The sequence below is a fragment of the Microsporum canis genome, genomic scaffold (assembly GCF_000151145.1).
Source record: "Microsporum canis CBS 113480 supercont1.4 genomic scaffold, whole genome shotgun sequence".
Taxonomy (NCBI): domain Eukaryota; kingdom Fungi; phylum Ascomycota; class Eurotiomycetes; order Onygenales; family Arthrodermataceae; genus Microsporum; species Microsporum canis.
In genome coordinates, this window is record NW_003299166.1 from 2,598,777 (window position 1) to 2,621,175 (window position 22,399).

A 22,399-nucleotide genomic window follows, 5' to 3' on the forward strand; every position below is an offset into this window, starting at 1 on the left:
ATCAGATGTATTGAATTTTCGAATCAACTTCGGACTTGAAAGAGTCGTATCTCTCTGTTCTATCTGTGAAGACAAGAGAAGACGCTGGCATAGTAGCCCAACTACCTCTTGTGATTGGAGGCTACGAAGTACACTCATATGTTACATCGCCATGCTAGCCATGCTAGCCATGGATAGCGCTTGGAGGAGGCCTGCTTGCGCCCGTGGGATCTTGCATCGTACCTCTAGAACCTATGTTATATCACCATGGGGGTTACTTTTCTCGGTGCTGAACGGTTGACCGTCCAATCCCTACCTTTTACATAGTTGTTGACTACTTCGGCTGGAAGGACAACCAACGTTCATATTCAACCTAGTCCCTTGCACGATGAGATGAGCTCAATGACAGGCCCAGGTAGTTATCATGACTTCGCCCCGTCCCATTGCTTTGGAATGTTAAATCCTATTATGATGTACCGGCGGTAAGGGAAAACCCCTCAGGAAGTACCTAATCTCTACTCCCATCCAAGTGTTAGTAGGATTCAGCTAACTGGATATATATAGATAGCTCCAGGAGGGAGCTCCGTCTCTGAAATGATGGAAGACATCAATTAGCATTTGCTGTGTTATCAATCTCATACCTGGTGTTTTTATACATCTTTCTTAATGCATTCAAACGCCCCAGTCCTTGTTCGGAGCAATGGAAGCAGCACTACAACACTTGCAGGCTGCGCATCTAGCAACCATTCCAGAGACACCTCTATCAATGATATCCTCTCTAAAACTAAAGCTATATCGGAGGCTCCTCAGAAGGCTCCCGATGGAGGCCTGGCAGCATGGACCCAGGTCGCGATGGCCCATCTTGTCATGTTCAACACTTGGGGATTCGCAAACTCTTTCGGTATATTTCAAGCTTATTATGCGGGAACCCTTGGTCGGCCTCGGGCAGACATTGCATGGATAGGCTCTATCCAGGTCTTTCTCATATTCCTAGTGGGAACGTTTTCCGGACGAGCTATCGACGCTGGCTACTGCCGAACCCTTCTTATCTCTGGGCTGTTTCTACAGCTACTGGGGGTCTTTATGACTTCTGTTACTCAAAGTTATTGGCAGATATTTCTCGCACAGGGGGTATGTCAGGGGTTAGGAAACGGTTTACTATACTGCCCAACTATATCACTAGTCTCAACATACTTTGCGAAAAGACGGGCTATGGCTATGGCTATTACCTCTGGCGGCGGTGCCACTGGTGGCATAGTATTCCCTCTCGTTGCGCAGCAGCTTCTCCCTAAACTCGGCTTTTCATGGACGGTCAGGGTCATGGGATTCATCATGCTGGCAAACGCCTCCATCGTCATATGCCTCATGCGTGGGAGGCTTGCTCCAAGGAAGAGCGGTCCAATTGTTGAGTGGTTTGCTTTCCGAGAGTTGCCCTACGTGCTCTTCTGCATTGGAAGCTTTCTTAACTTATGGGCTGTCTACTTTGCTTACTCCTATGTACGTCCCCCATCAAGGCGAGAGATATGAACATCATATGAAATACATGCTAACTGCTCATCAGATCAGCACGTTTAGCCACGATATCATCGGGGTTTCCTCCTCCACTTCCTTGACTATTCTACTGATCACGAATGCCGTTGGTATACCAGGCCGTGCAATCCCTGCCTTCATTGCTGACCAGTATACCGGACCCCTGAGCATGTACATTCCCATGTCGCTGGCAGCAGGTATAGCCTTTTACGCATGGGCAGCGGTACGTGACTTGCCAGGCCTTCTGGTGTTCTCCGTAATGTACGGATTGTTTGGTGCTGCGGCTCAGGGCCTCTTTCCTGCCTCTTGCTCCTCTTTGACAGTCGACCTTAGCAAGATGGGAACCCGTACAGGCATGGTCTTCACGATCGTTTCCTTTGCGACCCTTACCGGGCCTCCTCTAGCAGGTGTTCTGATAGAGATGAGGGATGGAGATTACCTATATGCCCAAATCTTTGGCGGTACGGCTTTTGTTTTGGGATCTATGATACTACTCGGAGCAAGGTTTGCACATACCCGGTCTAGCTGGAAGTGTCGAGTATAGAACTGGTGAAGCAAGTTTCCTTTGTGTTTGAATATTATTCTCGGATATATTATGACATGTATTTAATATGGATATAATTAATGTAGTTAATTGCCCTTAATCCTACTAGAATTCCAAATTGGCAATACTACCACCTTAATTGATGTGATATAAGTTTTATATCAGCCAGCGAGTAGATGTTCTATCGTCTCTAGTTACGGGGCTTCTCCGCACGGCGGCCGATAGTTATACGGCATCGTAGTCGATCAGCTAGTTATGGTTAAAGAATTCAGATGTTTCAGAGATTTCATCTTCCAAAAACCCGAGCCGCTTCTCAGATAAAGTACAAGAACTTCAAGATGTCGTTTATCAAGCCTATACAATGGCTATATACGGAGTTTGGCCTGGACTCCGTGTACCAGACGGGGCCTGATACCTGGTTCGTGATACTGGCAAGGACATGCCGGATGTTTGCATTTGGGGCTATCTCTTTGATCCTCGCCCTGTTCATGTCGTCCCTACACTTCTCAGACCTTTGGATTGGTTTCTTTATGACGGCAACGCTGGTCGGGGATGTTGTCCTCTCACTCCTTACAACTCTGGTGGCTGACCGTGTTGGGCGTCGACGGATTCTCTTCCTCGGAGGCGCCCTGATGGTGTTGTCTGGCACAGTATTCGTCTTCTTTGAGAACTACTGGATCCTGCTTCTAGGAGCTGTCGTCGGTGTCATCAGTGCTACAGGTGGTGATTTTGGTCCCTTCCGCTCCGTTGAAGAGTCCACGATATCCCATCTCACGACACCCTCTTCTCGAACTGATGTCCTGTCGTGGTATGTGACAACGTCGACGCTGGGTTCGGCCCTGGGGAACGAAGTCGCTGGCCGTATGGCCGGTATGCTGAAGAAGCTGCAGGGCAAAAAGGGTAACATCACAGATGCCTACCATGCGATGTTTTGGATATATGTCGCTATGGGAACCTTGTCCATGGTCTTTGCATGTATGATGAGCAGGAGATGCGAATCTACTAATCTACCTACCAGGTCGGACGTTGATGAGACAGAACCGCTTCTTGTGGCACCAGGGGAGAATATCAACAATCAGAATGAGAGCAGCTGCCAGCAGCCTTCACAGGACAACCAACAGCAGTCTGGAAGCTCGTCTGAGTCCCGATACTGGTTCAGCAGACTATGGCACAGCAGCAAGTTTACAAAGATCTCGTCTGAATCGCTTTCCGTGGTCATCAAGCTATGGATTCTCTTGACCATCGACTCTTTGGCCGATGGGATGGTCTCATACGCGCTGACCAACTACTACCTTGTGCGTAAATTCGGCCTCGCCGAGTCATATCTGGGAGACATCATGTCAATCTGCTTCCTGCTCATGGCACTTTCCACTGTGTTTGCTGGCCCTCTTGCTCGCCGCCTGGGTCTTATAAACACCATGGTCTTCACGCATCTACCATCATCCCTTGCCGTGTTGCTGTTTCCTATACCACAAAGCGTGGGTCTGACCATAGTGCTACTCTTCATACGCACTGCTCTAAACAGTATGGACCAAGGGCCCAGGGCCGCATTCATTGCGGCCGTTGTGAAGCCGGGCGAGCGTACTGCTGTGATGGGTATCACAGCCATGCTACGGACGCTAGGGTCGACTATAGGACCGAGCCTCACAGGTTTCCTTGCAGATACTGACAAATTTTGGATTGCATTCATCATCGCTGGAGCGCTACGTGTTGCCTACGACTTGGGGCTATTCTTCTTATTTGTGGGCCTAAGGGTGCATGCTCACGAGCAGAGTGAGGATTCGGTGGCACATGATGAAGCCAGTTGTGAGCAAGCTGGTAGCCGAGGCGGGGGGACCTTCCCGTCTGAGATACGATAGGTCTCCGGGGTTCGTGAAAGGCATGAGAGTGTGGAGGAACAAAACTAGACTAGCCTGAGTGTGGAAATGCTGTTGAATAAGGTCAGTTTGGATAACGCTTGCAGTTGCTAAGTAACTAGCAGTCCTAATTAGGTAGTTTCTGTAAGTCAGTAGGAGGTTTTCGGTTGAGCCTTGCTGAGAATCCGTGGATATCGATGGACCAAAGGGATAGAAGGCCGAATATCCAATGGGAACCATCCCACTGCTATGCGAGTCGCACAGAACGGATCAACCATTGTTAGAAGCCAAGGACGTGGATTCAAGATGATTCAGCTTCGGCGTTTGGTTGAGCCTTTTAAGTCTTCGTAGCCACCTCTACGGCAGCATATTATCTGTTGTGTTTCGATCCAATAGTCTGTTCGTATTCAGAATGGATATATGAAATGTTCTCACGGAGTTCAGTAACTAGCCATGAGACTGCGCTGCTGTCTTAGTTCTAATTCATAATTCATGGATCAATTCTTAAGTCAATGGGAACCAACGACTGCCATTTATCAGCTAGCCCTTTATTTTGTATACATATCCTCAATGATTCCAGGTCCTGTCGTCACATCCTGATTTCCCGGCTAGAGGTCACCAATGATATCTTTCAGGATCTCCGGAAGAATAACGCTAGCATCACCCTGGAATAGCCAATCTGTTGCGTATAGCCCTGACTGCGGAACATGAGTCGCATCCATATTGATCACCGCTACCCGAGCCCCCCTATCTCTCCCGTGTTCAACATACAATGCAGCTGGGAAGACTTGTGCGCTTGTTCCGATAACCAGCACTAAATCAACTGGCCCCTCATCAAGGAATTTCTCAATACCGTCTAGCGTATCATCGGGAAGTTCTTCGCCAAACCAGACGACTCCAGGTCGTAGAAGTGCGCTTGAGCATTGTGGACAATGTGGTAGATCTGCTTCTGTCAGATGAGGGATGGGGACCGCTTCATCCGAAATATCTAAATCTTCACCGGCGGGAGACCATGACGGACCGGTGGCGGCTACCTTTTCATCCAAAGCAGCATGGATAGCCTTGGCAGCCTGTTCGCCAGTATTATCCTCTGTAGACGGGTTTAGTTGGTTTCCTGCTTTGGGGATCGCAAGGCAGGGAACAAGGGGATCCTGGAAATCGTTGTCCCGCGAGTAGGTGCAGTATTCCGAGGAGCATTTCACCGTGAACAGGGAGCCATGAAGACGGTGGAGCTGAGACTCTGGGTGGTTAGCCCGTTCTGATAGACCTGTTATACTGTTAACACATGGAATGCAGGACCAAGGGAGGCAGCCAACGTACCATCAACGTTCTGAGTCAGAGTCCAGAAATGGGGGTTCTTCCTCGCCAATGCTGCGAGGGCATAATGTCCCTTATTTGGATGCGCCACCAGCGACATATGTCGTCGATAGCTGTAGAACTGCCACACAAGGCCTGGGTCAACACCAAACGCTTCTGGAGTCGCCAGGTCTGGCGCCCGATGAGACCGCCATAACCCGCCTACCCCTCGGAAAGTAGGGAGGCCAGAAGCGGCGGAAAGTCCAGCACCGACCAGAGCAAGGATACGCTTTGATTTCTTGAGATGCTCACGAAAGCTGAGCAAGTCAGCCTCGGCGATTCCTGAAGCCATGGCAATGAAGGAGCGGGAAGGAAAACCAGACTGAGTAACACTGAGGAAATGAGCAGCCGACGAGGAGAATTTATGCTTGTTTTCCTCGCTCGGGAAGGCCCCACCATCTGCAGAGCCGCAAAGACTTGGCTTGGCGCTGGTTTGCGTGGAAGTAAAATATAAGTCTTATATTGTGTATAGTAACAGTCCGGGACTGTTACCACGGAGAAGGACTGTTACTTCCACACAAAACCTACTTACTGCCACTTACGCCTCAACTTCTTTAAACTAGTTCCATCTAACACAAACTCGGGAATTCATCTTCTTGAAATCATTATCTCATCAATAACAGTGTGTCAGGTAATAGCCTTGATGCTCACGCATTTAAGGAGCACTAGAATCAGGGAACTTCATGGCAGCATATGCATGCTTCCTGTTCTCCTCGGTCGTCTTCGAGACATATTCCTTCAGATAGGCGGGCACCTCCTTCACTTTGTTTGTCGAACTCGGGACTGGTTCACCGAGACATTGCCAGACAGGCACGATGCCAGACCACACTTTCTCCCTTACCTCCGTACTCTCAATATCTCTCTTCTCATCTGATACCTCTCCATCACGTATCTTCCCGCTGCCAGCAACGATCTTCACGCGTATGATGGTCGTGCTCTGAAACTCACCTGCATCGGGAGGGGTTCGTGTGTTCTCCCATCGGTTCGCCACGACGCTGTCGGTGATCAGCTTCATAGCGTAGTTCTTCTCCGCTTCATCTGTAACTGGCACGCCGTATCCGTGTAGGACTACGGAGCGGTAGTTGTAGCTGTGCGAGAAGGGGGAGAGGGAGAGAACAAGCCCATCCACATGTGTTGCCGAAATGCAGAGAGGTAGGCCTTTATCTCCATTCGCGCGTGCCATGTTCATCATGCGCGCGCTCACATATCCGTGTATATAGCAGTCTAGGGGCTCATCAATGCTGTTGGATGGAAATTCGAAGGAGCCCATCTGCCCGATCATGGGGATAATGGTGGGAAATGGGTCATCGCCGGCCGGCACGAAAGCCACATCAAGGTGGGTTGCAGAGTTGATGATGGAGTGGATTGGCCCAAGGTCATATGTCACTAGGTACAACTGTGAGAATTCTTGTCTCTATCAATGGTGGTAGACCACAGCATACCTCGCTTTGCGTAGCGGTTGGCTGTGTTGCTAATCCCCTTGGGGTACACGAGTGTTTTGCCCATGTTGATATAACTTTGATGTTGGAGCTGACTGAAGAAGGATTTCTGTTATATGCTTTGCGTCAAAGAAGGATGCCTCAGCACTGATATAGATATATATATACGCGGAGGGACATGTAGAGGAAAGGGCGTCGCAAACGTGGATGATTCATCGGAATGACACAACTCTTATTCCCCCCTCCACAACACACAAGCCTACCAATGAGACGTATCCCGCTCTGCAGCCTTGTCCGCGGTGAGATTCCTCCCCGTCTCCGCCTGAAGAAAATCCACGCCTTTTCTCCGGCCCACCCTGAGCGTTCGGCCATCAGAACTTCGGCATCTCATCCGCAACTTCAATCGCTTTGCTTATCGCAGTTTCTTATCGTGATGTTTAAAAAGCGTCAACCAATCATAATTGCTCTATTTCCACAATACCCCGCAAATGAGCTAACTTCTTTAGACAGTTGTATCCGAGATATCACGTGCCTCGGTACCGCTGACCAATCGTATTTGATGACTAATCTATTAAGTCTAAATTAGGCTATAATAGGGGAGTCTTGGCACGGTGTGATGGTTCGTTTCGCTTTCATCCGTATAGCGTTTGGAGAAAAACTATCAGAGGCTCAAAGATAAGGTACTTGGCTCGGAGCTTGTGTAGGGCCAATAGTTATAATTGTCCGCCATATTCTCCCCTATCAAGAATTGAGATTCAACGGTGTTTCTGCAGAGACTGGGCTCCTCAATAGAATGGCGGACGGATCATTCTCTTTGTCGAATACAACGAATACTGTAATACATCATGATCCTAAAGGTTTTGCGTCTTACGAATTTAGGATGTCTCTGGATCTGCAAGTGATCTACCAAGCGCTCCCGCCAACGTCGAAATTGTTGTAATCCATGGGTATTACCCTCCCGGCGTTACTGAGATTATTGGCCGGAGTAGTGGAAGCTTCATCGGCCGAGTCAACGAGTCAACAGTTCTGAAATACCCGTCCATTCCCGGTGATTATGAAAGGATTAAAATAGAAGCTAAGCTTCTCGCAATCCTTGGGGATCATCCTCGAATTATCTCTTCTAAGGGTCTTAATGAACATGGCTTAGCACTGCAGTACACACGGAATGGAAACCTCTACGAGCACATCACATCGAAACATGCTACTATTTCTCTCAGTCAAAAGCTAAGCTTGTGCAAACAAGCTTCCGAAGCAGTCAAATATATACATGAAAAGAGAGTTATCCATTGTGATATCAACCTCCGAAATATCTTACTAGACGACAATTTCAACATTATACTCGCAGATTTCCAAGGGATGCTGAAATCACCACACGGTGAGACGCTGCTAGATGGACTATCTAGGGAATGTACAAAGTCATTCATGTCCCGGAGCCATGGTGACTTTGCTGATGTTAAGACCGATATCTTTGCGTTGGGATCAGCAATCTATTTCATCATGTTGGGACATGAAGTGTTCCGGAACTTGATACCTTTAATGACGATGAAGATGAACAGGTTGCGTTACTGTTCAGCAACGGAGACTTCCCTACTGATGACCATGCATGTTCTACAATCACAGATAAATGCTGGAGACAGGCATATGAATCAGCTGAAGATATTATTCAAGACATCTCTCAAATACAAACTTAGAAAGGAGCCAAACGAAGGCACATGAATTCAGTAATGACTGTATTTCAATGTAACTACCCAGGGAGAGAACAAGAAACCCCTCCCATACAAGCGACCCCGAAATTCCTTCTGATATCTGCAATCAGCTACCTCTTCAAGATAAGAATGAGCCCTATAATCCATGCGGTATGATTTACATGATGCCATTAACATTTAGGGTATATACCCCCTCTTTGGTTGAATGTGCCATATATTGGTCCTTATAACCCTGGCAGTTCGGTTTCCTGCATGGCGGCTAAAGGTCGTAGAATACAGTGATATGTTTCGGTGTCGCGGTGCGGTTGGCGTACTTGCTTGTATAGACGAATCGAATACACATCTTGGTGTTGGGCGGATGCCATTCTGAATCCATTCCACGTTAGTAAACTATGATGGAACAACCTAAACGGATAAACGGTTGGCGAAGACTTACACTGGTATGAAGCGCTCGAAGATTGAGATTATTCTGAGCTGTAGATGGGATGTCAAAGTTGGAAGCAAACACGTTCTTCCAACATGGACAACGTCCTATTTATGTATCATGGTGTCCAGCATTCGATTGATATCAATCTTGTACACGCGGAAAGAAATCTAGGCATAATGAAGGGCACAGAAGGCTGCAGGTCGATACATGGGCTTGATTAGCAATAAGTGCTTTGTCTAGGTCCTAGATGATGTAGGCAGCGTTGCCCATTGTCCCTCGCATATTGCCTAGAATTGCATCTCTTGGAAATGAATGATTAGTTCATTAACTAGTAGTGCCAGAGTTGGTGCCTTGTCACATAACATGATTTTTGTCTTGCCCCGTCCCATTAGTCTATGTAGTTCAAAGAAGGGGGGTATGGTGACCTTGCTTTATTACTTTATTTTTCGCCGTTCTGCTCTGCGCTGCTCTGTCCTGTCCCATTTCGACGTACTAATATTTGTTAGATAACTAGAAGGTTCAATATTTAACCGCAGGACGGGACAAAACAATCAACAATCCGTTTGCAAACTTGAGCCATAGCGTGCTACTACGCCGTACCATCCTACTTTCTTTAAACGACAAGCTAAATAATGGCTGAAAGCAATAATTTTGCTGACAGCCGATTCAAGCTTACTCTTGAAAAGAAGCTATTAGAATTGCAATATCCATTATCTGACGTTGAGAGAAACAAAGTTGAGACTTGGAAAGAGATATTGACAGAAACTGATGAATCGCTGAAGAAGAGATCCTCATCTCGAAGAAATGTCAGGCGCCGTGCGCGTTATTTTGCCAGAAAAGTGTACGCTGTTAACGGTAGCCTTTTTGTGCTATGCTCGTTGTCATATACTATTTCAGGGCTGCCTACAATACCCCCTGGGGGCTTTTTATAGCCATTTGAGGAGTAGTGGGCAACGAAATCACCTTAGTATTTGCCCTTTAAAAACTACGAGCACAGTTTGCCGAAGGTTGCCGTATAGTGGTACAGGCGGCTGGAATTCTTCTGCGTTTGCTCTCCACTTACAACATCAAGAAACCCGCCTCCAGTAAATCACAAAGCTCCGCTTGAAAAAGGATATGATATCTCAAGCAGGGCGCACTCATCCTGTGAGGATAATAATATTTATTTTTGGGATATTCACGCGATTCTAACATGTCATTCAGGGAGCAGCCAAATAAATGGGTATAAATCGGCTGGTGCTGCATGCCTGACGGTACCAGAGAACCCGATGCTGTCAGGCAATGCCTCTTATTTATCTTTCATGTTATGGTCGATAAACTCCCAGAGCCGTTCCGGACAGGAATGAAGACAAGTAAGTTATGGAAAGACGAACAAGAAAGAGGAGGTCTGTTGGTTACAAACTGTCTGGCCCTATATTCACCAGAAAAAATCAATGAGGATACCTTCATGGTTATCAGGATGGGGTATTCTCGAGTGTGTAACGCCTCCAATATGCTGGGTCTCGGTGATCCGGGACGTTAGACAGGTTAAAGTATCGCTAGTCATTATGCCAAAGGTTGTTCACCCTTATAGATCACCATTTGTATGTTTTTCAAATTTTACCATTGCTCGCATGATGTAGCATCTATAGCCAGCTTTCACGGTCCTCATAACTTGTCCATCCATAGGGCCAAGATTCCCGCCTGGGACAAGATTGCCATCGCTATCAGCAATATTACAAGAGCGACCATCGAATGTCATAACCATGTCCTCTTGTATCTCGAAGCATTTGTTCGATATCTTCTCCCACTCGCCCTTAAGCGCTTTCTCTTCGACAACATTACTCATTCTTTCTTTCCCCGTCTTTTCCGGGTAGAAAAAAGGATGGAAAATATCTTCTTTGATAGGCAATGTCCTATAAATCTGTCTGCTGAATGGGTCTGACGGTAGCTAGGGTGCGCCTTAGCTTGATCGGCGGGTAATTTTAAAGAATATATATTAGATGAGTAGTACTATATAAGCACAATGGCTCTAGAATACTTGATTAGATGCTAGAATGGAAAATATAGTCTGCATATTCATGCCATCATTCCCCGCGCTCGCTGGGTTCCGCTGTTTGATGCCTAAAAAGGTTCTGACTCAGTCATTCATAAACACGTGACATGAGATGGTTCCAAAATTAGCGCCAAACGCTCTTCATTAACTGAGAAATATTCGATCTCATCTCATGGCAAGAAACTCCTATTAACGCATGCGAATACTGAATAACTAATATATGCTAGTAAAAGAAACCGATACCCCAATTATGCAATGTTTTCTGACATCCTCTGCTCTTCTGCTAACACGACTAAGCGTGTTTACATCCTAATGACGACCTTTCCCATGTGCTTCGCCTCATATAAGTAATCAAAAGCCGCCTGGGAATCATCAAAGGAGAAGACTGTTTTATCCAGAATAGGCTTCAAACTGATTCTCTTCTCTGACAGAAAGCTGGACAAATTCTGATGGTCGATTTTGGAGCCGACGGCACCTCCTCTGGAGAGAAACACCTTTAGCATCTCTTGAAACAACCATGGGTTAGACTAGTAGAGAATTACATACCTGATGGTGGCAGTCTTTGTTAAGAGCGGCGTGATAGTGTCGGGAAAGCTTTTGACGTCGAACCCCCCCAGGAAACCTACTATGGTAATGGACCCTCTCCGTGCGAGCGAGGCGATGCTCTGAGCTATCGTTCTGGGCCCCACGGTCTCGATGACAAAGTCGACTCCTCGGCCCCGTGTGAGGCGAAGCACCTCTTCTTCCCAGTTAGGGTGAGTTCGGTAGTTGATTGTGTCAACTTCTCCTGGCTTTCCCAGAGCTCTCACTCGGTCAAGTTTCTGGTCGGAAGACGAGGTGATGATTGGACGAATTCCGGCAGCTAGACAGATGAGAAGGGCAAACATGCTCACTCCTCCGGTTCCTAGAAAAGGAGGGAGGAAATTAATACTGTTATCTTTACCGGGATCGAACTATGGAAGAGAAGTGGCTTTACCTTGAAGTAGAGCAGTGCCTTGTGAGCGAGGCATAAACAATGATCTCCATGCTGTTGTACCAGCACAAGTGATACATGCTGCCTATGGAGCGAATCAGCACCTCAGTGTTCACGTTCATGGAATTGAAGGGGTGAGTAGCTACCTCTTCCCAAGACAAGTACTTGGGCAAGTGAAACAATACGTTTCTATCAAACACTGCATATTGGCGTAACACTCCATCGACATGTCCTCCCAACGCCGCCTTCTCCTCTTCGGTGTCGTTGATGTTCATCACGTCAAAGATAGGCGCGACATGGTCTCCAATCTCAAAATCTTTGACCTCTGATCCAACCGCAACAACTTCAGCAGCGCAGTCTGAGGCTGGGATACCTCTGTCGAGAAACTTGATTGGGTACTTCCCGTGCAACATTGCTACGTCTCTGTAATTCAGCGAGACGGCATGAATGCGAATCAAGACGTCATGAGGCTTGAGAGTGGACGGGATCTTTTCTGTAACGGGCTCGAGTGTTTTGTTGCCTGCTCCCCTGCTACGTCGGAAGGCTTTGGAGGTCTTGGGGGTGGCCATTATATGTATAGATGTGTGTAACTGATTTCTAAGATAGAATCGAGAATGCAGGTATTTAATTGACTTGTTTTCGATGCTTGTTGTCTTTGAGCTGCTTGTTCAGAACATCTCTATTCTAGCATCTCTCTCCTTTTTATATCTGTGCTGGATTTATAATTTGTAAGGAAGTTCGGCCTCATCCTTCGTGCCCCGAGGGGCAACCCCTGCACGGTATACATAGCATGCATGCAGCCGGCGATCAAAGGATCTATCGGCTCTCTATACGCTACCTGTCTGCGTCTCAAACAGGTTCTTATTGACATCAAGTACATCTATGTACCACCCATACAGCATTGACATCAGTAAATCTATGTACCATCTATAACAGGACTGACGCCAGTGAACTATGCACCATTATACAGGATTAGCACAAGTAAAACATTCCCCTTCTACGCATACCTCCCCTCCAATCCATCTCATAGCCCAGCCCGGCCGCCCTCCCAGCTTCTGCATCACCCTCTGGCTGGCAGTGTTGTCTATACTGACATCGGCAAACACCCACCCCCTTTCCCTCCCCTCGACATCGCCTTCCAGCTGCAGAGCATGAATGGCGTCATGGCCCATGCCCCGGCGCATGATCTCCCTTGAAAGCAGAGACGCCAGGCCCCGTCCTCGGTACTCCGGCTCGACGTGTAGGACGATCATGCTCCCGTCATACGTGAAAAACGCCCAACCAACAGGCATTTCTTCGGAGTTGGCTCCCTCCTTGTCCCCAGACGAGGTCTCGCCCGGAGGTTTCGCGGCTGCATCCTCTGCCGTGCTGCAGTAGAGTGCCACGCTGGCAGGGAATGACGCTCGAGTGCGCTGTATGTGCGTCCGACTCAGGACGAGACTGAACTGATGGTCCTGGATGCCATGGCGGCCCTTGCGGTCATGGAACCGATATCCGGGCGTTGGCTTGTTGTCACCAGAGTCGTAATGAGACCGGTCAAACATGAACTTGACGCATAGATCGACACGGTTGACGTGAAAGAATGGTTTCTTATGACCAGAGGAGAAAGGGTCGTGTTCATCCCTGTATCCCAGCTGGTTGAATAGCACAGATAGACCGTCATTCACCGTTCCCATCAAGAGTCCAGTCGGAGGAACGACGGGCACCTTCTTGATCCCGTTCGTCTGGCTGCGGACGATGTTCTTCTCCGTTGCTCCCGGCGTGGACAAGAGTGACGGCACCAGCTTCGTGCGAACGTACGCCAGCAGACTTCGGAGCTGCTCGCAGGCCTGCCGTTGCGTCTCTTCATCGGCCGTCAGTGTAGTCTTGATCACATCTCCAACAGTCTCGTTCATCCCGTCGGCCTCCAGGCTCGAGTATATCCATATCTGGGTCTCGGGGTAGCGGAATACATCTACATATGCCACCATCCAGGGGTCTTCTGGCACTGAACTCGCGCCTCGACCCCCATTCTCTGCCTCTGTGTCTGATTCTGCGTCTGGAGGGAGCGTGGCGAGCACACAAGCTTCTGCAGAGCGCGGGAGGATTCCAAAGGATTGAATGACTCGCAGTACAGGGCCAGAGTGCGGCAGATGGCGTTGCAGGAGGGCGACCAGCCTGCGAGACGGGTCAGGATGTACATATATTTTGGCCATGCTCGTCCTCGATCTCTTGTCTAATATAAAATAAAATGAGACGAGCCGAAGCTACGGCGGGGGTGAAGGATGCATTATAAATCCTTTCTCTATAGCCCAAAAATCCTTGTATTCACATCTTTTCTATGTAGTTAGCTAACAGAGTGACTGGCGCAAACGCATCTCGCCATGTATGAAACCACCATCTGCCACTCCCGTCTGTGTATGAGATCAGAAATAGAATTTATATTCTGGTCAAGCACAAAATAAAACATTATTTCAAACATCAACATTTAGTCCAAGTTTAAAACGCAGCGATGGTGATTGGCTGGGCTTTCGTCTGATAGCTACAAGGGCAGCTTTTAGCTACCGCGATGTAAATATTTTCCATGTCAACTCTTCCACTAAGAAAACGGCCAGCAAGACCCTCATCAGGCCCAGTATGTCGACCGGAGCCCGGCTATGGATACAATGGCCTCGATCCATCCTCTCGTTCCAAAGCAGAATACCTCAAAGCGACGCTCGCAGCGCTTTGCGAAGATATAATAGCTCCATCTCCGCCGCGGAGCTCCAGTTCGGTCAACCGCTTCACGAGACACACCCGCATCTTTTAAAGGCTGGAGAATGTTGGTGTTTTTTTGTTCTTCTTCTTTTCCGCTGAGAAGTCAGTCTTCCGTGAAGCTCTGCTAACTTGTATCTTATGCACAGTGACTCCCGGCATCACAGCTCTCGAATATGACCACCGCCGCTCGAAACTTGCTTCCAAGCTGCCCAAGAACGCCGTTGCTATTGTCCGGGCGGCAGAGTTGAAGTACAAGTCGAAGAATGTATTTTATAAGTACCATCAGGATACGGATTTCTTTTATTTGACTGGTGCGCAGGTCCAACCTTAACTCAGAGGTGCAACGGACGGCTGATGGCTGCTTCGATAGGATTCAATGAGCCCGGAGCTCTAGCTATTATCGGTGAGCAGCTGAGGAGATAGGTAGGATGATTGATAATGGTCAACTGGTACTCATGAAGTGACGATAGCAAACACTGGCCACCCGGGCGAGCATACCTTCCACCTATACGTTCGAGAAAAGGACAAGCGAGCAGAGCTATGGGAGGGAGCCAGGTCCGGTACACAGGCGGCTATTGACGTTTTCAACGCGGATGAAGTACATACACCTGGACGATTCCTGGATATTTTGTTGAGAGAGGGCTAAGCTAACATCTCAGTCCGGTGACATCGAACGTCTCAAAGATTTCCTGCCCGAAATCCTATCAGGCGCATCCGAGATATACACTGATATCAGCGGCGCTGGGCGTGGCCGGTCCGCCTTTTCACGGCTACTGTCCAGCTTCGCCGACCCCGCTGGTTCTACGGCTGATGCGAGAGAAGAAGCCATGGAGAAGATCAGGCCGCTGGCGCCCATCATCACCGAACTCCGTGTATTCAAGAGCGATGCTGAGATCGCCAACATGAGACATGCAGGGCGTCTGACCGGTCGAGCGTTTACTGAGTCCATGCGACAGAACTTCAGCACCGAGAGCGAGCTGAATGCCTTTTTGGAGTACCAGTTTCGTCTCCAGGGGGGTGACGGGACGGCCTTTGTCCCTGTTGTTGCCGGTGGACAGAATGCCCTTAGTATTCATTACGTTAGGAATGATAATGTTCTACGGTACGGCTTCTCCTGTTTCTTTTGCTACGTACGTGACGTTATTGACTCATGATCAAGGGACGGTGAACTGGTGCTCGTTGATGGGGGTGGTGTAGGTGTCATAATCTACAACGTGGCCTGGACATAAAGAAACTGACAGCCCAGCTAGGAATACGGCGGATACATCTCCGACGTGACGAGAGTATGGCCGGTGAACGGCAAGTTCACTCCAGCCCAGAGGGAGCTCTACACTGCCGTCCTCAACGTGCAGCGGTCGTGTATCTCGCTCTGCCGCGAGTCAGCCGGCCTATCGCTGGATAAGATCCATGAAATCGCCGAGCGCAGCCTTCGAGAGCAACTCGACTCCATCGGCATTAATACCTCTGGTGGTGTATGGAAAAATAAGGATATCTTCCTGTTGTGTACCGCACCCAGTACTGATGAGTGATAGGCGATGCAAACCCTCTTCCCTCACCACGTCGGCCACCACATCGGCCTCAGCGTGCATGACTGTGGCAGCTACTCCAGACGAGAGACGCTGCGCAAGGGCCAGTGTATCACCATCGAACCGTAAGCCTTCCACGGACACTGCCGGCAGGTGGACTACTCGCTAACAAGGGTGCAAAACAGAGGTGTCTATGTCCCCAACGACGACCGGTGGCCCGAGAAGTTCCGTGGCACCGGCATCAGGATAGAGGACAGTATCTGCGTAGGGGACGACAACCCGATCGTCTTATCGCCAGAAGCAGTCAAAGAGGTAAAGCTGTCCCTGTTATCGCCTGGACTGCTCAACATGGAACTGCGCAACTGACCTGTCTGTAGATTGACGACATCGAGGCCTTGAGATAGACGAGCTCAGCTACATCTGTATTATTACATCCACCTGTATACTAACAGCAAGTAATTATTTCTACTCTATATATTTATATATATACACTGTAGTTCTAACGTAGGCCTGGTGAAAAAAGAAAAAAAAAAAACTAGACCAGGCGGGATTTGAACCCACGACCTCCGCATAACAAAATGGAGTTAGTCATATCACTTCGATGAAACGATATAAGAACGGCACGCTAACCACTGCGTCACTGGTCTTCTTCTAACTGGCCAGCTCGGCCCTGGTGGGTTGTAAGCTCAGCCCTGCCACGCTAGCCAGACGACGTGATGGATAGTGTAAAGTGGCGATGTATGCAGTTTACGACTATTTACCGGTCTGTTTGATGGGCCAGCTGGTACATCGCTGGCCGTTTCATAGTCCTCGACCCAGCAAGCGTATCTCGAGTAGTAAACTGACCCAGCTAGGAGTACGGAGTACACAGTTATCTGTTACCGGCAGTAGAATTGGTCTGACGCCAGAGATGTAAGTACGTACTAGGGTTTAGGGTAAGTCGCGATGTTTGGTTGGTCAGCAGAAAAGCGTGACTTGAGCCTTTGTTTGGAAGCCTCAAAACAAGAACATCGAGTGAAGAACTTCGTCCAGAAAAAAACACCGTCCGAGAAGCCCTTGTCGACGAGGCCCAGCGATGACTGCACCATCCTGACGAGGCCTCAAGAGAGCGTCCTCCTCCTCCCCCTTCCGTTCTCTCGTTTGGTTTTCTTTTCCAGCCCTCTTCACGTCCCTCCCTTGGTCGACCGTGTCGGAGAGAGAGAGAGAGGTACCATCGCGCGTGCCCTGAGGCTCCCGCACCGCTTCACAGCTCACCATTCTCTCTCGTACAGTCGACGTACCTCACTTGGCTGATCGTATCTTTATTCATGGCCACTTTATTCGTACCATCGCCACACGCGTTGAATGCAATGACAACCCGAAGAGCCCCCCTGGCAAACGTCCCCAATGCTACCAACTCCCCTCACCGTGCCGTTTCCGCGGCTGCAACCATGAAGCGTGGCCGGCCCCCCGGGCTGCCGTGGGACTCTGCTCCGCCGCCGTTGAAGAAACAGGCGCTCGATGCTGAAAATACGGACGCGCGAACCCCCCAGAGGACCCTGAACCAGCCGCAGACGGGCGAGTCGAAGCTCTTTACACGCCGGACGAACACCCAACCCACCGCGTTCGAGAGGAAACTGGCTGCTGCCAGAGATAAGCCGAAACAGCCCACTACGCTGAAAGTGAGCAGGAATATCAAGTACTGTCCTGAATCTGTCGAGAGTGTTCGCCAGTGGCAGAGACATTATCGAAAAGTCTTTCCTACCTATGTCTTTTACTTTGAGAGCATCCCTGACGAAACCAGGAAGAAATATGTCAGGCAGATCATGTCTCTCGGGGCTGTAAGTCTGGTTCTTCTCCTCTGTCTCTGCCTTTTCTCGTTCAATTTTTTACTAAGCAGGAAGCTATCAGACCGAGGAAAAGTTCTTTTCTCGAGTAGTCACCCATGTCGTTACTTCTCGGTCTATCCCGCCCGAGGTCGACTCGGAAAAGCCTACGGAGGCCAACCAGGCCGCATCCCCCGTTGCAGGCAACTTTGAGGGCTCACTCCAGACGGTGAACCCGTCGCTGCTGGAGAAGGGTGCAGACGCGGCCCAGTCGCAGCTGGGAAGGACACGATCGAGGACGGGGTTTGGGACGATCGAGCCGGAAGCTAAGAAAAGCGTGGGTGGCAGCGGGGATCTGCTTCATCGGGCTCGTCAGATGAATATGAAGATATGGACCTTAGACAAGCTTCAGCGGGTTATCTTTACTATGAACGACAAGGAGCTTGCCCATATACTCCAGCCCAGCCGCATTGGTAGTGCTGCCGTAAAAACCAAGGCCGAAAATGACCTCTCCTTGGCCCTCCAGCATGAGAAACTCCATGCTCCTGCCGACTCGGATACCCTAACATTAAGTAAGGGCCTGGTCCCATTCAAAGGCCCGTACCTGTATATCTGGGATTATGAAAGGGAAACCCGCCCGGTCGTGGTTCGGGAGTACCCGAAGGTCAGCAGAAAGCAGGATGGAGCCTGGCCACAGTTCCGCGGCGCAGATCTGGGGAAATGCCCCTTTGTCGATGCTCCGGCCAACAGGAGAACCGATAAGGATAAATCGAAGCAGCAACAAGCCAAAATTAATACCCAAACTACCCTGGTATCAAAATCAATGGCGCCTCCTGCCAGAGGGCCAAGCAAATTAATAAACCAACAATCTACTAACCAAGACGACACCGAATCCGCAGTCGAGGAGTCTGCAGGCAAGCCGTTCGAGCCCATGGAGACTACCGTTGTAGTACCCAGGCCGGTGTCGAAGGGCTCCCTCTCAGCTTCCTCCTTACCCTTTAAATTCGGAGGCGAACTAGCTGCCTCTGGAATCCAGCCATCAAACATCACATCCGCCATCCGCTCACAGATGATATCCTCGACAGCAGCCGTGCAGGGCGCGAAAGCTGGCACCAGCAAAGAAGTGCACGAGCTGAAAAGAAAAGTACTAGAGAAAAGCAGTGGCATCGTGTCCACAAACATCTCATCGTCATACAGAGCCGAAGCAGCGGCCGTATCACAGCCCGCTAGGATACCGATCGCCCGGGCAGCCAAGCTAAAGGCGCAGATGAATGACGACGGTAACATGCAACCTACAGAGCAGAACAGGCGGACCAGCGACGTACCCCCCAGGAAACACAGCGGTCTAAGAAAGCAACAAGCCGCCAGCAAAAAGCGGGAGCCTAAACCAGGCTACTGCGAGAATTGCAGGGAAAAATTTGAGGATTTTGACGACGTATGTTCCCCCTTTACTCCTGAGATCTCTCATCCACTTGTCCACTTTGTGATGCCTTAAAGCTAACAAGAAACCCAGCATGTCGAGACAAGGAAACACCAAAAGTTTGCTAATAATCAGGCCAACTTCTTTGAGATAGATGACTTCATCATGGGCCTGAATAACGAAGACGGTTGCCGGTATTCATAACAAGATGGCGCTCTTGTCTGCCTTGCCTAGCATGGCTTTTCTCCAACTATTGTACTTATAGCGACTTCCAGCGTAAATCCTCAGAACACAGACCTTCTGACTGCGAAGTAATTAATATACTACAGATACAGAAGCCCTTGACTCTTCCATTCTTGTTCATAATCCACATATCGTGTGTTTACTTCATCCTTTTTGTACCTTGATGGCCTTAACAAGGAGAAATAAGGGGGCCAAGACATGTCACATGACATATATCTCGTGATCTGCCTTGTCCAATCACATGCTGTCATCCTCCGCCGGCGTGAATCCTTATGGAACTAACGACTTCCATATTCTCTTCTCTACGCTGCATAAACCATCACGTACCAAATATAAAAGCGAGGTTGATTTTTCCCTCAGGGAAGAGGAAACGGAAAGAAAAAAAAAATTATTCAGATGGAATGAGTCCTCTCCCTGCATCGCTTAAATCCACACAAAAAATATTTTCTTAATCATTGAACTTGGCTGAGATAAACCATTCAAATAACTAGATCTTCTTCCGTCCTCGTCCGTGTAAACAATCTAGTATCCCCGTTTCTTCACTTTTTTCTTTACCCTCTTACTACCTCCAACCACAACAAACGCCCGAAACCTTCAACATGGCATATCGGATCTACAGCCGCCTGGTTCGGCCGTGCTCATCCCCTATTCGCCTCGGTGCTGTCATGGGGTTGTCGAATAAGGTAGCTCGACCAATGCCACCTCATTTCCCTATTGCCATGTGCCAGTCCGCTGTACGGCAGCAAGGGCGGTACAGTTCGAATTCTCCCATGGTGAAGGCTCCAAGTCATGACCGGAAGAAAGTTACCATCAAGTCATTGGAAGCCATGTATCGAAAGGGGGAACCAATCACCATGATGACTGCTCATGACTTCCCGAGCGCTTATGTCTGTGAAGCGGCGGGTATGGAAATGATTTTGATTGGTGACAGTTTGGCAATGGTTGCCCTGGGCATGGAGGATACTAGTGAGGTCACGCTTGAGGATATGATTGTGCATTGCCGTAGTGTCTCCCGGGCAGCTGGTTCGGCCTTTGTGGTATGTATACATCGCCTCTTCACTTTAAATGGGGTTCCTTTTCATCATTGTCGTTTTCCAAAGCAATAAGTCTAACTAGTTGCTTTGTAGGTGGGTGATATGCCTATGGGTTCATACGAGGTATCTGAAGAACAAGCTGTCCAGACTGCTATCCGACTTGTTAAGGAAGGTCGTGTCCAAGGAATCAAGATTGAGGGCGGCCAAGAATTTGCCCCGACTATCAAACGAATTGTCAAAGCTGGCATCCCTGTTGTTGCACATGTCGGCCTAACCCCACAACGACAAAACGCCCTCGGAGGTTTCAGAGTACAGGGTAAATCCATGGCCACAGCGATGAAAGTCTATCAGGATGCACTGGCCGTCCAGGAGGCTGGTGCATTCATGACCGTGGTCGAAGCAGTGCCAGCCGAGATTGCAACCATCATCACGAAGAAGCTGCGCATCCCGACTATAGGTATTGGTGCTGGTAACGGATGTTCCGGCCAGGTGCTGGTGCAAATTGACATGCTAGGCAACTATCCTCCGGGAAGATTCCTGCCTAAATTCGTTAAGAAGTATGGCGATATCTGGTCGGAGAGCTTGAGGGCCATGGAACAATATAAAGCTGAAGTCAAGCGCCGTGAATACCCTTCGCCCGAATATTCATACCCAACAGCAAAAGAGGTCGTTGAGGAGTTTGAGAAAACTGTTGGAGAGAAAGAGTAAACATATACGTCCTCCCATCTCATTATCTCATATATATTTCACCCTATATTACCGACTTAGAGATTAATGTTTTGATATGTAATCATGCGGAGCCCAGGCCGTATATATACATACCTCTAGAAAGCTTTTGTTTAAATATTTGCGGAGAGTTGAAGAGCATACGCATACCAGCAATCATTTTCGCACTACTAGCTCGTAGGAATACTAATCATTCTAGACCTCCCATCTTTAATTAGGTCTAGGTTTCATCCGAATGCTGGTGTCATCGAATAAGAGATGATCAGTTGGTCGTCTGACTTGAAACACTGTTATCCACACACTCAGTCAGGCATCCTGAATATAGAAAATATATGAAGAACACCAGAAAACATACTCTCCATAAACCCCCAATCCCCTCATCTAAACCTGGAGCAAAGACACTATTCACATAACAAAAGACAGAATCTGTGTCCTTGCAACCAAGTTTCTTTCTTAAGAAGCGAACGATTGTTTCAAACTTCTGAGAAGCACTGACTTTGAACACCTTGCTCTGGAGAATAGGCGCAGATGGCATGGGGAGGAATCGAACAGTAACTAGATCACACATGAGGGATATATGTAAGATTAACCCTAATATATAAATATATGGAACTTCAATCAAGGAGAATACCTTTTCTATCATCTAGTGCTTCTATCTCTGCTAGAGCCTGACGGTTCGCCTTCGGGCGCACCGGTAACACCATGGACGCAGACAAGGGCAGAGCTGCTGAATCTCCAGTGTCGGGTATAGGGGCTGTAGACCCTCTTCGGCCAACGTCTTCCATGCTGGGCCTACTTTGAGTCGCCTGTTCGCTGGATATAGTGAGCCCTTCAGTAGTGATGTGCCTTGAAGTTCGCCGTGAAGAGCCTGGAGATGGCGAGCCAAATGTGGAATGCTGCGACATTTTACTTGTTCGAGGGATTTGTCGGGGTGGATGGCGAGTCCTCACAGAGTAGGACGTGTCTAATTGTATTTCAGAGTAATGCTTAAGGTTAAGAAAGCAGATTTGTTTGTTGTCAATGACAGTCCGGTACTTTGATAGATGTATACATCTTTCGCGAAG

General features: G+C 48.7%; 12 protein-coding genes and 1 non-coding gene across 13 annotated transcripts; 6 read left to right on the forward strand and 7 right to left on the reverse strand.

Moving 5' to 3' along the window:
- Positions 1-645: 645 nt before the first annotated feature.
- MCYG_04927 (conserved hypothetical protein) lies at positions 646-2,053 on the forward strand (the record flags this gene model as incomplete). Its single annotated transcript, XM_002847144.1, has 2 exons — positions 646-1,476; positions 1,541-2,053. 2 exons carry the CDS (start codon positions 646-648, stop codon positions 2,051-2,053), a joined length of 1,344 nt encoding a protein of 447 aa, XP_002847190.1.
- Positions 2,054-2,391: 338 nt separating this feature from the next.
- MCYG_04928 (conserved hypothetical protein) lies at positions 2,392-3,912 on the forward strand (the record flags this gene model as incomplete). The annotated part of the gene is made up of 2 exons (XM_002847145.1): positions 2,392-3,011; positions 3,072-3,912. 2 exons carry the CDS (start codon positions 2,392-2,394, stop codon positions 3,910-3,912), a joined length of 1,461 nt encoding a protein of 486 aa, XP_002847191.1.
- Positions 3,913-4,517: 605 nt separating this feature from the next.
- On the reverse strand, positions 4,518-5,557 carry MCYG_04929 (NAD-dependent deacetylase sirtuin-5; the record flags this gene model as incomplete). The annotated part of the gene is made up of 2 exons (XM_002847146.1): positions 4,518-5,176; positions 5,230-5,557. 2 exons carry the CDS (start codon positions 5,555-5,557, stop codon positions 4,518-4,520), a joined length of 987 nt encoding a protein of 328 aa, XP_002847192.1.
- Positions 5,558-5,920: 363 nt separating this feature from the next.
- On the reverse strand, positions 5,921-6,771 carry MCYG_04930 (conserved hypothetical protein; the record flags this gene model as incomplete). The annotated part of the gene is made up of 2 exons (XM_002847147.1): positions 5,921-6,651; positions 6,708-6,771. The coding sequence occupies 2 exons, from the start codon at positions 6,769-6,771 to the stop codon at positions 5,921-5,923; spliced, it is 795 nt and encodes a 264-aa protein (XP_002847193.1).
- A 778-nt stretch (positions 6,772-7,549) lies between these two features.
- On the forward strand, positions 7,550-8,420 carry MCYG_04931 (conserved hypothetical protein; the record flags this gene model as incomplete). Its single annotated transcript, XM_002847148.1, has 2 exons — positions 7,550-7,561; positions 7,584-8,420. The coding sequence occupies 2 exons, from the start codon at positions 7,550-7,552 to the stop codon at positions 8,418-8,420; spliced, it is 849 nt and encodes a 282-aa protein (XP_002847194.1).
- Positions 8,421-10,291: 1,871 nt separating this feature from the next.
- MCYG_04932 (conserved hypothetical protein) lies at positions 10,292-10,665 on the reverse strand (the record flags this gene model as incomplete). The annotated part of the gene is made up of 2 exons (XM_002847149.1): positions 10,292-10,375; positions 10,441-10,665. The coding sequence occupies 2 exons, from the start codon at positions 10,663-10,665 to the stop codon at positions 10,292-10,294; spliced, it is 309 nt and encodes a 102-aa protein (XP_002847195.1).
- A 509-nt stretch (positions 10,666-11,174) lies between these two features.
- Positions 11,175-12,414, reverse strand: MCYG_04933 (alcohol dehydrogenase zinc-binding domain-containing protein; the record flags this gene model as incomplete). The annotated part of the gene is made up of 3 exons (XM_002847150.1): positions 11,175-11,352; positions 11,419-11,802; positions 11,849-12,414. The coding sequence occupies 3 exons, from the start codon at positions 12,412-12,414 to the stop codon at positions 11,175-11,177; spliced, it is 1,128 nt and encodes a 375-aa protein (XP_002847196.1).
- A 347-nt stretch (positions 12,415-12,761) lies between these two features.
- MCYG_04934 (acetyltransferase) lies at positions 12,762-14,040 on the reverse strand (the record flags this gene model as incomplete). The annotated part of the gene is made up of 2 exons (XM_002847151.1): positions 12,762-12,797; positions 12,853-14,040. The coding sequence occupies 2 exons, from the start codon at positions 14,038-14,040 to the stop codon at positions 12,762-12,764; spliced, it is 1,224 nt and encodes a 407-aa protein (XP_002847197.1).
- Positions 14,041-14,461: 421 nt separating this feature from the next.
- Positions 14,462-16,473, forward strand: MCYG_04935 (xaa-pro dipeptidase; the record flags this gene model as incomplete). Its single annotated transcript, XM_002847152.1, has 9 exons — positions 14,462-14,645; positions 14,728-14,892; positions 14,952-14,984; positions 15,052-15,179; positions 15,241-15,683; positions 15,741-15,774; positions 15,832-16,106; positions 16,182-16,232; positions 16,281-16,473. 9 exons carry the CDS (start codon positions 14,462-14,464, stop codon positions 16,471-16,473), a joined length of 1,506 nt encoding a protein of 501 aa, XP_002847198.1.
- A 170-nt stretch (positions 16,474-16,643) lies between these two features.
- Positions 16,644-16,754, reverse strand: MCYG_10548. The gene has a single exon. It is a non-coding gene; the product is annotated as a tRNA-Ile (tRNA).
- Positions 16,755-17,414: 660 nt separating this feature from the next.
- Positions 17,415-19,536, forward strand: MCYG_04936 (DBF zinc finger domain-containing protein; the record flags this gene model as incomplete). Its single annotated transcript, XM_002847153.1, has 3 exons — positions 17,415-17,927; positions 17,998-19,347; positions 19,426-19,536. The coding sequence occupies 3 exons, from the start codon at positions 17,415-17,417 to the stop codon at positions 19,534-19,536; spliced, it is 1,974 nt and encodes a 657-aa protein (XP_002847199.1).
- A 638-nt stretch (positions 19,537-20,174) lies between these two features.
- MCYG_04937 (3-methyl-2-oxobutanoate hydroxymethyltransferase) lies at positions 20,175-21,317 on the forward strand (the record flags this gene model as incomplete). Its single annotated transcript, XM_002847154.1, has 2 exons — positions 20,175-20,612; positions 20,703-21,317. The coding sequence occupies 2 exons, from the start codon at positions 20,175-20,177 to the stop codon at positions 21,315-21,317; spliced, it is 1,053 nt and encodes a 350-aa protein (XP_002847200.1).
- Positions 21,318-21,562: 245 nt separating this feature from the next.
- On the reverse strand, positions 21,563-22,240 carry MCYG_04938 (Atg12p; the record flags this gene model as incomplete). Its single annotated transcript, XM_002847155.1, has 3 exons — positions 21,563-21,622; positions 21,691-21,890; positions 21,967-22,240. 3 exons carry the CDS (start codon positions 22,238-22,240, stop codon positions 21,563-21,565), a joined length of 534 nt encoding a protein of 177 aa, XP_002847201.1.
- Positions 22,241-22,399: the final 159 nt, after the last annotated feature.